Source organism: Caretta caretta, chromosome 25 (genome assembly GCF_965140235.1).
Source record: "Caretta caretta isolate rCarCar2 chromosome 25, rCarCar1.hap1, whole genome shotgun sequence".
Lineage (NCBI taxonomy): Eukaryota > Metazoa > Chordata > Testudines > Cheloniidae > Caretta > Caretta caretta.
Genome location: NC_134230.1, coordinates 8,041,500 through 8,055,363, shown reverse-complemented (window position 1 = coordinate 8,055,363; position 13,864 = coordinate 8,041,500). Strand labels below are relative to the sequence as shown.

The following is a 13,864-nucleotide window of genomic DNA, read 5'->3' as shown; positions in this document are numbered from 1 at the left end:
ACCTGCCTTTCGCCTCTCACAAGCCACCTTAAAATTGCTTCTTGGATACACCAAACTCTGTATGACCTATGACAAATCGTATCAGTTTGCCACTTGCTTGGTTTAAAAGATGGAGGAGTTACTAAGTGAAATTCTTCTGTTGTGCAAAAGATCTGAATAGGTGCTCACAATGGTTCCTTCTGGCCTTTGGATCCATATATCAATGACACTGCCGCTGCTGCGTTTTCCCAACAAAGGGAGTAAAAACTTGTAATCTGGGTCAACGAGAGATTCTGCTCACCACATGCGCACCAGAGCGGAGACACACGCATGTTGATCCAGCATTTGCTCTGCCTCCCTGAGACACTAGCCAGCCCCTACCTTTTGCTTTTTGACCCAAGTCACATTTCTTAACCATCCATGTGCCCTTGTCTAGTAGAGATCTCGGATCACATACATACATACAACTTGAAGCATTGTCTGGCTTTGTCTCTGAGTCCTGTGGAAACTGGCTTCAGTGCTCCTAGAATAGTAGTTTGTTTGAAGATTCTGTTGTAGTCAAAAGTATGGTGGCTGGCAACTATTCTAAGTGTATAAATTTACAGTCTGGTCACTGCTCTGTTTAATATTAGTCTGCAAGGTTGCCTGAAGTCCCTCACTGGTTTATGCATTTGAACAAGAATAACAGGGTGGGAGAACCAAAACACCCTGAGAATCCCAGTGCTGGTGAATTTAATGCGGTTTCTTGGCAAGCTCCCTCCTTTTACTCTCGGTGCTAGCAATTTTAAACACAGGAAATGATCTCACCTGTAGGTCCCAGAGGTCTGACTCTCTAGCTGACAGAGGCAAAGGCTGGGGGGGAGGAGAGACCTGGCTATGATTTACTGTTTCCTGTGGGTCTGCGTGTGGATTCTGTCAGGTCCTCCCAAGCGCAGAGGATTTTGGAGGCTCGTCGGCTGCTTTACATATTTTGAGGGCAGGCTTAGAGGGCTCTTATCTCTGTGCATGGTGACTTTCAGCAAGCTGGGGATGCTAGTTGGGGGGGGGGGGGCAGCTGATGGGTTGGGTGACTTGAGTTGAGCGGCCGTCTGCCTGCTCTCTGGAGGACAACAGACAGCGTTAGTTGATGGAGCATGTCTATTTCCAGCTCCCCTCTTCTCCCCTCTCCCTTAACCCCAACTAACATACTCTTAGATGTCTTTAGAAAAAGCTGTTTGAAAGCCTCCTTATTATTTAACGCCGAAACGAAAGATTTCCAGGGCTTTTCTTTCTTTCCTAGAAACATCCTCACATAAAATTCAAGCCGCTCATTTTGAATCTGTTGTCTCCAGGCTTTAAAAAAAAAAAAAAAAGTGTGTGCGCGTGTGTCCACACTCCCCACACACACCAGATCTACCTCACACATCCAGGGAGCGCTGATGTGTCGAGGCGGTTGCATGAGTGAATTGCATTGCGGTGGGTGTGGAGGACCTCGGAGCGTTAATGAGTAATCGGACTGAAATTTGACTCCCTTGAAATAGAGCTGGGGGCGGGGTGGGGAGAGTTCAAAGCCAGGAATGGGGGGTGCCTATGTGCCTATGGGAGGAGGCAGGGGGGGTGTTCCAGCGGTCTGGGAAACAGCAGGGTGCAAACGTTGGACACCTTCGGAATCCTGCGTCGGCTTCCTGCCTGGGTGAGGATATTTCTTACCGTTTTTTTTATTCTCGCTCAGGATTTATTAAATATGTTAAACCTCCTTTCCCCACCCCCACCCCTTCTTCTTCTCCTCCAGTGCTGCACAGCTGCCTGGAGACTGGCCAGGTGCCAGGGGCTGGCAGATGGTGCAGGGCTATTAGATGTGCTTCATTCGATTCCCTGTCCCAGCTCCCGCTATTTAATCAAATTATAGGAAAAGTCAATTTACTGGATTCTTATTCTTTGTAGCCTGTTCCATTCCCCATCTCTCCCCACCTCCCTGCCACAAACACGCGCAATCCACCCACCCACACACACACTTTTTTTCATGCATTCCACTTCAAGGTTTGTCTCTGTGTTGAAATGGGGAGATTCTTGGATACACACAAAAGCAAACGGCTTTTAGGTTGTTTTTTTTTTAAGAGGGCGTGGGGGCCAGTTGTCAGCATCTGTCAGTTCTCTCCCTTCCCCCTCCCCTCTGTGGTTTTTTTATGAGTTTATGATCTAAATTTGTGCTATCAGGTCAATAAAGACTCCATCTGAACTTGGCGATCTGTTGAAACAGAAGGTCACAAGTTACATTCTCTGCCGTCTCTTTCTCCTCCAATCACCCAGAGAACACTGCAGTTTGGTGATTGCTGCTTCTGGGTACAAAGCAGCAGGAGACACACGGGGGACCCCTATAGGAGTGAGGGGAGCAATAGGGACTTTTACAGCTCTCCCTTAATTCAGTTATCACCTTCAGATTAGCCCAAAGAGTTGTGGAACATGTTAAAACGGTGGGGTGGGGGTCGTAAATCTGCTGTGTGAGCTGACAAAGAGCTAGTGGATGGTGGTGGGGGTTTTTGTTTTTAAAGATACACTGGTGTGTAGTATTGGAAGACAACCGACTTTGGAGCATGGTCAGGGGGTTTGCTCACTAAGAAGAGAAAGCGAAGGGGCAAGGGTATATGAGAGAGAGAGAACAAGGGATTTTTAAAGCCTCTTTGGAGGGCATGGTTCTGAGGTTTTTCTGTTTTTTTTTAAAGATGGAGTGTAAACATTGTCCGGAGCCTTGTGAAATTCATTGCATCACTCCATCCAGGCATGCGCTGGACACACTGGGTATCAGTGATTGTTGTTTGTCTCAGCTGTGGGTGCTCTTCTTTAGATGGTGCATTTTGATGCCTTCGTCTCTGGGATGGCTAGTCTGAGAAGTAGGAACTGAAGGTGCAAAGGGATGAATTTATTTTAACAAGAGTAATTACCGATGCTTTTCAGAGCACATTTTTGCTGTCTCCCTGTTAAAACCCATTTTCTCAGTGGTTTGGGCAATTGTAAAAATAGAGCCATTCTTCTATTCTTCCTCATTGGCACTTTGTACCTGCGCCAATAAAAATGTTAGAAGTTGCAGACTGGGGGGAGAGGGGATCTCGGGGGGAAATAGACCCTTGCCACATCCCTGCTGGCTTCCCTTACAAACAGAAATGCTTTTCCAGTCATTTGATGAACTGAGAATGCCCGGAAAAGTTACTGCAACCCCCGGTCCCTGCTTTCATATGTATTTAAAAAGAAAATAGTTTCAGAATGAATCAATAGTGATGAAAATAGGTCCTGGGAAGGTTTTCGCATCAGTTTAAATGGCATTTCGGTTTATTTGCATATCCAGTGTGCGTTTGTTCAACACATTTGAACATCAGCACACGAGACATTTGTCTTCAGCGGGCTTTCTAGCATCCATTTGGTCAATAACCCTTTCTTTGCTACCTGCCTCTATTCTCAAAGTGCTACGGAACACATGACATGCACATAGCTCCACTGCAGTGTTGCTGTAGCCATCTACAGAAGCAGGCCTCTGCAAGTGTCCTTCATTTTGAGGGACAACGCTCCTTTGAGTCCCTTAGTTGCGCTGAATAAACGGAATAGGTGTTGGTTCCACCTCTTTTGTTGTTGGAAATCCTTTACTGCAGAAGTAAAGGTTCATGGGGCTGACCAAGAGTTATTTGCCCTAAAGGAAGGAATCCCGCAGCATTCTAGATTCCGTGTAGGCATCATTGTGTGCGTGTGCGTTCGGTCTCCTTCGTTTGGAGTCTTTGTCATGCAGTGGGCCATGTAGGCTCCTGTTCCCAAGAGCCTGGCCTATGTGGAGAGGATGATGCTTTTCAGTAAACTAAGCCAGGGCTTGCAGGTGTCCCGACCTGGGCTGCGTCGCACATGCTGAGCGGCAGGTTTTCATGCCGCTCAAACCCAGCACTGTACCCGTGCTGCTGGGCTGAGCAGCTGGCCTGCAGTGGGGTGTGTCAGTAGAGGGTTTGAATGGAATTTGGAGGTGACTTCTGTCAAGGGCTGCCAGGGGGTGAAGAGCCTCACTGATGAAGACCTTGGCGTCTGCCTCAGTTTCCCAATCAGTCAAACGGGGATAATGAATACTTGCCGCCTCTGCAAAGCACTCTCAGCTCTCCAGATGAAAGACACTACGGAAGAGCTGGGTATAGGTGACAGTGAAGCCTTTTTGGTAAGGAAAAGCAGATACAGGAGCAAATGGGTCCAGAATACTTGCCTCCCATTTCCCTCTGAATCTGACTGGGGACTGGGGTTTAACATCCAGATATAATCCTTGTGGTTACCCATAAAAAGCCATAACAACAGAAAAGGGAACTAAAGAGGAAAGCTGGAACTTCTCGCGCTGGCCTGTTCCGTCCGTCACACATGGGGCATGAAAGATCAAAAATGTAGGGCACGTTTCTGCTTTCACTTCTTCTCCACCCCCTCCCGAGTGTTGGCAGCTGCACGTCAGTTGGATTTATTCGATGAAAGATTGATTGTCCGGGTGGAAAGGGTTGGTTAGGTGATCTCCAGCCCACATATGAGACGTGATGAGGGATGCAGGAGGCCAAGTTTAGTGTGACAGTGGGGAGAGGCACCAGGGAGAAGGGGACAGAGTTAAGGTTGGTGCCCATCTTAGCTGTGAGGATTTCCTGAATAACTTAGTGTATCGCTTTTCAGCTTTAACTTTGGCTGAACTTCTTCCTTTTTCTTTTTTTCCCCCCTTTTCTTTTTGCTGTGGGAATTGGCTACATTATTAGCCACAATAAATAGGTTAAAGGCTATCTGGTGGGGGAAGGTAGCCTGTCAGGAAAAGGCAGAGGGACGAGGGAGAAGAGAATCTAGAAGGCACGAAAGCTATTTGAATGGGCAGGCCCCTCTCCCGACCTCATCCCCCTTCCGGCCCTTTGCAGGTGTATCCATCCAACTCAGGTGATGACTACAGCAGGGATCCAGCTGGATATGCCCCCTCGAAACCTCCCAGCACTGTGTATCCTGGAGCCTTCTACATGCCAGGTCAGTAGTTAATGCTGGTGACCCCAGCTTCACAGCAGCTGCCCCCTATCCTGTTACCTCCAAAGTAGTGACAGAGGGGATTTCCTAGCAGCGTGTGATGCAGTGTGTGTGGGTGGTGGTGGGGCAGGCATGCATAAAGCTCACTTGTAAATACGTACACCCAGTAATGCCGTAATCACCGCCATTACATCGGATCCCAGGCTTATGGCTGGTTGTAGCCTCCTGACCTACAACCTCGTCTTGCAGCGCACCTGAGCCCTGAGGCTGTCCTGCAGATTGTAAGCTTTGCAGGGCAGAGACCTTCCTAGCGACCTGCCTGGTCCATTAATGCGGTCCCTAAATGCTGTCGCGCTACAAATAATTTACTGCACAACTCCTGTGTCCGCACAGAGTGCGTGCCATCAGCATTACTCAGCTAGTCTCCCCTTTCCCCCCTCTGCCTCATGGGATTCTTGCCCTGCTGATGTTTCTTGTGTGTTGCAATTTTATATCCCCGGAGTTGACATGGTTGCTTGCCTTGCAGATGGACTTCATAACTCGCCAGATCTGTGGAGTTCGTCCGGCACCATGAGCCAGTCGAGCTATGGAGCCATGCTGGGAGGCTCCTCAGCTCCTCTCACACAGTCCAGTGGCTTTAATAGTTTACATCAGCACGAACGGATGGTAATGTGTCTCCGGTGATGCCATAGCGTTGAGCAGAGTGTGAATGTTTAGGTGGCACTATGTAGTTGTCAGAGTAGCAGCCGTGTTAGTCTGTATTCGCAAAAAGAAAAGGAGGACTTGTGGCACCTTAGAGACTAACAAATTTATTTGAGCCTAAGCTTTCATGAGGTACAGCTCACTTCATCGGATGCAAAGCTTAGGCTCAAATAAATTTATTAGTCTCTAAGGTGCCACAAGTACTCCTTTTCTTTTCATGGAGTTGTAGGAGCACAGGGCAAAGTGCCAGACTCTTGGGGTCTCTTCCCAGCTCAGCCACTGACTCACTTCCCTGATTTGGGTCTCAGTTTGCCTGGCCTGTTAAATGGGAATAATGATTCTCACCTTCCATGGAGCAATTTGGCGAGACTTTTGTAGTCTGACAAAGGGTATGTCTGTGCAGTGTTGCTGTAAAATACTCTTTCAACCGGCGCTAGCAAGGAGCGGACTTTGGTGTTGAGTGAGATCCCAGGCTTCTGTCCCTTTGTAAACATACTGATGGCTTGTTCTTTGGCAGCGCTCTTTGAAATAGCAAGATGCTCTTATGCCGCTGTTCTGAAAATACGGGTCATCGGCCTTGTAAATGTCTCTGCGAGGCCCCTCACCACCGCATCCAGGCCCTGGCAAACATTAATGTAGTTTGTCAGTGACCGGGAAGAGTTACCCCTGTTCTGTAGCTGGGGGCACTTGGGCATAGACATTGAAAGTGTCTTCCCCTCCCCAGCTAAAGCAGAGCACTTTGGGTTTATCCTGCTGTAGGGGTGTTCACTCGATTGTCCAAATGTAACCTGCCCAGTGCTAGCTTGGTGATCAATTTAGATCTGCTCTGAGAATTATTTTGGGAGCGATCGAGGCCTGGGTGGTACAGGAGGGCAGACTGAACTGGACAGAGATCAAACTGGTACCCTCTGGCCTTAAAATCTGAGACTGTCTAAAATTAGGTGTTTACTTGGCCCTCACTGCAATAGTGTCTCACGATCTTCAGGATATTTATCTTCTCAACCCCACATGTGATGCAGGGAGACTAAGTGACTTCCCCAGGGTCCTAGATTTCCTGACTCCCACTCCTGGTGCCTTAGCTACCAGACTGCCCATCCTCCCTCAGGGCGAAGGCATGGATGCTGCAGGATCAGCTGTAGAAATGAGAGCCTGCATTCCAAGCCGTGGCTGCCGTTTTCTGAAGTGGGGGAGTGCAGTCGTTCCCGCTGGGGGTGGGGGGGTGTCTGTGCGGTGCGTGGGCAGGTTGCCTATTCTGAAATGAACCCATCTGCTTCTTGGCCTTCCAATTTCTCAAACATCCCCCTTTTCCTGCCTCTCTCCAGGCCCCCCCCTTCTCCCCCCAATTCAAAAAAATTTGCAACAATGAATTTCAGAATCTGGAAACTTTCCACCAGCTCCATAGCTGGTTGTGATAAGGGGTTGCGGGGAGGGAGAATTCATGAAAACGTCCACAATTTTTGCTGATTTTGGAGGGTGTTTTCTGCGCGCGCTCTCTCTCTCTGAACACACTCTCTCTGACTCAGCTGCAGTTGGGGACTTTCCCCACCACTAGAGCAGCAGCAGAATCCCCCTCAGTGGCAGTAACATGACAGTGTCCTAAGTTCCCTGTAAGCCACACAACAAACTATCAAGGGCCGCGCAGGCAGGGAGAGGCGCCCTTCCCCTGGCCCAGCCCCGCTGGAGCTGCCATGGCTGGGGAGAGGCGCCTCTTACTTGGCCCCGAGCTGCTGGGAGGAGTCCTCTCTCCCCACTGCAGCCCCGGGGCAGCCTGCACCCCCCACTCCAAAGCCTTCACTTCTAGCCAGAGCCCTCACCCCCTGCACCCAACTCTCTGCCCCAGCCCCAAGACCCCTCCTGCGCCCTGAATACCTCATTCCCAGAGTCCTCATCCCCCTCACACCCCAACCCTCTGCCCCAGCTCTGAGCCCCCTCCCACACCTCAATCCCCTCATCCCTGGCCCCACCCCAGAGCCTTCACCAATATCCGGAGCCCTCATCCCCCTGCACTTCAACCCTCTGCCCCAGCCCTGAGCCCCCCCACCCACCCCCGAACTCCTCGGCCCCACCACACATCCCCTACATATTGGTGCACATAAAAAAATTCATTCCGATGTATAAAATTCGAGGGAGTCCTGGCGACGTCCACCGTCTCCAGCTGCTGGAAGGCAGTGCAGTCAGGTCAGAGATTTGGTCCATCAGAGGGCACAGTTGATCCACACTCACTAACCGCTACGTTGCACCTTGGCGTGGGTGCTACCTAAATCCTGATGTGCTGTGGACTGTCCCAGGGGATGTCTCATGCCTCTTCCCCTTTCTCTTTTCTAGAACTACCCGATGCATTCAGGAGAAGTTAATGGCGGACTTTCCTCTGTGTCTGGCTTTCCCTCTGCCTCCACCCCTTATGGCGTGCCCAGTCACACGCCGCCGATCAGTGGGACAGACAACATGATGGGTATGTACACGGTTTGGCAAGTCTTGGGCAGAGGCCACTGACATTTTCACCCTCCCACTGCATGCAGGTTAATCCAGGAAAGGTAAATGTCTAATGCATACGGAGGTGTGGGTTAAAGCCACTGTCCGGGACGTTCGAGAATAATGCTTGCACTCTGTCTGCATGATGCACCCCCGCAGCCTCTGTGCCCAGAGGTTTAAGTTGCTTATTGCTTTCGATCCATGCATGTGTTTTCACACCCAGCTCATGGGTCCCAGAGGGAAACTGGAATCTGTGCAGTCGCTTCTCAGAGGCGCGACCACTGAGCGAGTGGCAGAAAGGAGTTAAACCTGAGGCAGGTGGGGAAGGTGCAGGGGGAGATCTTCATCCAAATCAGGAATAGAAATGTTCGTGCTGCATTCAAATGCCACTTTAAACCCCTGAGTGCTTTAATCTCTAACCCTGCTGAACCTGTTACAAAACCTGTTACTGAAATTAACTTCACGATCCCTGGGAGCTGAGAATCTTGACCTTGGTCTTTTTTTTGTTCTGTAGCGAAACCCTTGTTTGGGGAGAGGAAGGGAACGGGACTAGGACTGTGGGGGCTTGGAAGGTGCCCTGTTACAGTAGGGTTTGCTGTGTGGGAGATGTTGACTGGCGCAGTGCCTTTGACCTGGGATCTCGTGCTAACATCCCTGCAGCTCCAGGATGGCAGCCACAGCGGATATTGCCTGCTCCCTGCTGCTCAGAGCAAGACTCTCAGGCCAGTGGCAACCAAGGGAGGTGTGGAATAAAGTGGGTCTTTTTAAAACTCTGAATAAGAAACTTTATCCTGCCTTCAGCTGCTGCCACCTTCCCCTCCCAGGCTCAGTAGGAGAGACTGCTTGCAGACACCAAACTACAAGGGTCAGCTTTTCTTTTTAAGCGCCCCTGGGTTTTTCCAAAAGTCACCTGTTCTGATTTGAGCTCTTCTGGCATGCGCACTCCAGCCAGGACCGGAGGGGTAAGGGCTGTGTTCTCTCTCTCTCCCTGCAGGCAACAGAGGAACCACTGCTGGGAGCTCAGGAGATGCGCTTGGGAAAGCATTAGCTTCAGTAAGTGTTTCTTGCTCTGGAGTCTTCCTCCCAACGCCCGTCCAAGTCAGCAAGCATTGGAGTGGGGTTGTTAACTTGACCATCTTGCTCCCTGCCCTGGAAAGGAGAATTAAGCTTCCCTGTGGCTTGGTGGTTCAGGTGCTTGGAGCCATGCAGCTCTCATGTTGGGCTTGTTAACTGGCAAGGAAAAGAGGAAGGATGGCCTAGCAGATCAGGCCATATATGTCCTTGAGAAGTCCCGTAGTGTCTGCCTGTTCCCCAGCTGTAAAATGGAGATGATGCTCTTTCCTTCCCCAAAAGAAGAAATAAAAGATTTAGCTGCTTGACACTATGGGAATTGGGGCCATAGATACGAAGAGGAGGTGCCTCATGGTCACTCCTGTATTTACCCTCACCACCCAACTGTGAAGTAGAGCACAGCGAGAGAGCTGGGGTTCAGGGTACGTTAAGTGACTTGCTTATGGGCAGAGATGGGAACAGAATCCAGGCCTGGCAAATCCCAGTCCAGTCCTCCTCCGCTATCCACCCTCTCCATGCCTGTTGCTGTGATACCTTGGGCACTGGGTGTAGCTGATGTGAGTGGGGCTGTTTAAAGTTCAATGGGCAGTGCTGACTCTCGACCAACGGTCCGTGTCGGGCCAGCCGGTTGCTTTCAGTTAGAGCTCAGGCCTCGCCTGGCGCTGCGTGCCACAGATCCACCCGGCTCGGTCCACCAGCCCCCAGTGTCACCCCACGCGGAAGCCAGCTTCGTGCCCTGCCTGCCTCCACGATCACTCCTTGGGGTCTTTGCTCCCTGAGGTCAAACACCACGGAAACCTCCTCACGCCGTGAGAGCCCAGCAACTAAGGGGGCAAATGGAGGCACCTGCTGTGGGGAAGGAGCTGGGGGGGTGTGGTGGGGGAGGAACGCAGCAATAGCCTAGATACCAAGGTTAATTCTGGCCAGCAGAGCGCTTGGGGTTGGGACCGAGGAAGCATGCTTGCTGTGTAGATGGAGGGCTGGGGCAATTGGCAAGGGTGACGAAAAGAGACTTGGAAGTCCGTGGGGAAGTGCTGTAGGCAGCTGTGGTACATGCGGGCTTAGGGCAGCGAAGGGTTTGCAGCTCTACAGGGCCGGGAGCGCTCTGGTTCGAAGGCGTAGCTGGCTGACTGTGCTTTGTTTCTCTCTCATTCCAGATTTATTCCCCAGATCACTCTAGCAATAACTTCTCTTCAAACCCCTCCACCCCCGTGGGCTCCCCTCAGGGGCTTGCAGGTACGTGCTCGATGCGCTGATCTCCTGAGACCTGCTTGAGCAACATTTTTACAGACCTGATCAGACCAGTTTCATTTTAAAAGGGGGGTGGGGGGGGAGAATATCTTTTTAAAAAAAGTTTTAAAAACAATAAACCCAACTCCTGTGAATTGCTTGGTTTGGGCGTGGAGAGACATCTTGTCTCTGGTTTTCAAAAATGGCTAGTGATTTTGGGTACCTGGCTTGAGGTGTCTGGAATGGGCCTTCTTATGCTGAGCCTTCTCCCCCATTGCAGAAATCATGCCTCTTTAAGGGGTATCCGGGTGGGCACCAAGAATCACTAGTCACTCCTGAAAACCTTGGCTTTTGTCTCCAAAGAAGTGACCTGGCGGGAAATATTCTAGCTGCCCATGCGTCTTGCCGATGTCCAGCGATGCTGTCGCACTGAAGTATAGCTTTGCTGCTAGCTGCGTGAAATGTGCATCCTCTTTCCCTGCCGAAAGCCCTTTTGCAAGCTTCACTCATCCATGTGCCGTTTGAGCTACCCCTGTTCTCTGTGAACTGAGCGCGTGCCTGTGGGAGGGGCTCCAGGTTCAGGAGGAGGTGGCTGTTCAAACCATTTTCAGAACCTGTTTTATACTGCGATTTAAAAGAATCCTGGCAGCCTGCTGCAGGTGCCTCCTTCTGCAGAAGACCGAAGCTCCTAGTTCCTGCAACTGGGAGCCCAACCTGGATCGTTCTTGGGTCTGTCACTGGAAATATCTCAAGGCGTAAAGATGCAGGAGACCTCTGTGCTCCATTCTGTCGGACAGAGGGAGAGCAGTACAAACCTGCACTCGTTTTCATACGGCATGACCAGCACAGCTGAACTGGGGGCATCGAATTGTTAGATCCCTCCATCTTGCCACTCTGGTAACAGCTGGGGGTTATGCAGGTACCTGGAGGCTGCCCTTCTGCTGTGTCTAAATCCAAAAGAAGGCACACATGCAGGTGTACCCACTGCATGAATGCCTGTATGAAAACACTGAAGGGCAAAGAATCTGCAATGGATGTTGATAAAAGCAAAAAACTTGGCTTTCTGAGAGAGAGGATTTACAATAGGGGCTAAAGCACTGATATTAAAATATAACACTACTGGGGTAAGGGGGAACTAAGGAAAGAACCTATTTTTGTGTCTGTCTCTGTCTCTGTCTCTGTCTCTCTCTCTCTCTCTCTCTCTCTCTGTATGTGTTATATCTTTCCCAGATTTGATGCTTTGCTTGACATTGGGGTGAGGATTGTTAGCTTATTTCTCTCCACAACCCTTGAGTTTCCCACAAAAATGATTCCTGCCCCATAACCCTCTTTGGCCCAACAGACGCAGGTACATTTACACAGGTGGCCTGCCTCCTGCGGGGCTTTCCGCTGTTTGTCGTGCTCTAGCCCCATCTAGCGTTGCATTTGAGGGCTGCATTTGAAATTTATCCAATGTGCGGTTTGTTCCAGGCACTTCCCAGTGGCCCCGAGCGGGCGGACAGGGTGCCTTGTCTCCTAGCTATGAAGGGACTCTCCACACGTTAGTAAGTATCGTGTTGATCATTTCTATTCGGTTTTCTCTCTCTCCCCTCCCCCGCAGTGAGCAGCGATTAATGAAATAACACATTTACTGCTGGTTGGTTGGAAATGTGGTGGGGGAGTATGAAGGAGAGAACCAGTGAACCCAACCCCGTGGCACCCGTTGTTTTTCTGAACAGTGGTGCACCACTGGATTACCCATCAGATCTAGCCTGCGGGCCCACTGTGTACTGGAGTGCTTAACACTGGAGAAAAGCTTTCAGTTGCAAACATAACGTCATCGGCATTGGCGGCAAGCCACATCGCCCAGACTAGTGTCCTGCTTGACACAGCTCAGCACCGGGTGCTTAAGAGAAAAGTGCAAGAAAACACACCCTGAACACTGATACAATAACCTACCTGAGGTGGGAAGCTTTCTCCCCAACCTCCAGTAGATAACAGAAGTGTGAGGATTTACAGCCTTTATATTTTTTTATCCTTTCTGATACGACTCCTAGATGTTCCTTTTTTCCATATAACGGCTTAATCCCTTCTTGGAATCCCTCACTGCATTGTGTCGGGGAGTTTCACAGGCTAATCATGCCCACTTTAAAGTTCCCTCCCCATGCAACAACACTTAAGGGCCCCACAGCTTGCTTGCAGAGTTTGAGCACAGGGAGCGTTATGGAGGTAGGAACCCTTCTCGAGTAGCCTTGCGATGCTTGTCTGTTTTTGCAGCTAGTGGCTCTGTTGAGGCACAGAGGTGATGGCCAGAAGCCAGGCAAGCAGTGTTCTTAAATGTTAATGGAATCTTTATTTCTCTCCACCACCCTCCCCGCCCCTCAAAGCAAAACAAAATGGAAGACAGATTGGATGAAGCCATCCATGTGCTGAGGAACCACGCAGTGGGCCAGACGGCTGCCATGCCAGCCAACCACGGAGATATGCACAGCCTGCTGGGATCGGCCCCTGGTCACAGCGCCTCAGTGGGCGGGCTCAGCCAGGCCTTCCCCACTTCAGTTATGCCTATAGGGAACAGGCATTCGAATCTGGTGAGTCAGGACACTGGTGGTGGTGGCTGCGGTAACGCTAGATGCCAGGGCCTTGTGCTGGGAGCTGTACGAACACGTAGCCCAGAGACAGTCCCTGCCAGAGAGCTTACAATCCAAGGCCCCGTCTACACGCAGACTTGTACTGGTTTAGTGCAAACCACTGTGTGGATACCCCGATTTTGGTTTAATTCAGTTTAGCTTTAATCCTGTTGCCCAATCAACTGAAGCCGAATCGAAATAAACCACAGGCTTAAACTGAAATTAGTGTGTTTGTGCAGGGGGTTGTGCTGGTTGGTTTCAGTGTGTACCTTGAGTTGAACTGATGCAGTTCTCCATGTAGATAAGCCCTGAATGTAGGACTCCAGACCACAGCTGGATCCAGCAGTCAGCCTGGGGGAACCCAGGTTGTCCATGAGATGATACTGGTCACCATGAAAAGTGGAGGTCACGTTGTTGTCTCCTTCTGGGTTAGGGGTTAAAGCTTGAACATGGGGATCTCCCTCTTAGAATAAGCCCTTCAAGCGGGGATAAGTGGGGAAGAGAGACAGTAGACCCTGGAACCAAGGGTGTTTCGGCAGAATCGAGAGCGCTTATAACAGGGTTTACTTGCTGAGTGACTCCTGGGCTTTGCTCGATTGTAAGCCCTTTGAGGCAGACACTGCCTCATCTTCTTGCTTACTGAATAATTAACCACATGAGAAGAGTGTGGCCTGGTGCCCTGCCTGCTCAGAGGGGCTGAACTCCAGAGTTCCCCTAGAGGAATAGCTGCAGGATGTTCTCAGCCTGTGCAGTGCAGGAGGGTCAGGCTTGATCACGGGGATACCTCCGGTCCAAGAGACTTTGACTCT

At 50.5% G+C, this 13,864-nt stretch overlaps 1 protein-coding gene across 8 annotated transcripts in view; it reads left to right on the top strand.

Annotated features, from left to right (window-relative positions):
- TCF3 (transcription factor 3) overlaps positions 1–13,864 on the top strand; it is a 120,749-nt gene that overhangs the window by 95,892 nt on the left and 10,993 nt on the right. For all 8 annotated transcript variants that reach the window (XM_048831026.2, XM_048831025.2, XM_048831024.2 and 5 more), the window contains exons 9-15: positions 4,872–4,974; positions 5,498–5,637; positions 7,999–8,125; positions 9,140–9,198; positions 10,374–10,452; positions 11,917–11,990; positions 12,813–13,016. In XM_048831026.2, coding sequence (XP_048686983.1) covers positions 4,872–4,974; positions 5,498–5,637; positions 7,999–8,125; positions 9,140–9,198; positions 10,374–10,452; positions 11,917–11,990; positions 12,813–13,016 — 786 coding nt within the window. The remainder of the gene's footprint in view (positions 1–4,871; positions 4,975–5,497; positions 5,638–7,998; positions 8,126–9,139; positions 9,199–10,373; positions 10,453–11,916; positions 11,991–12,812; positions 13,017–13,864) is intronic.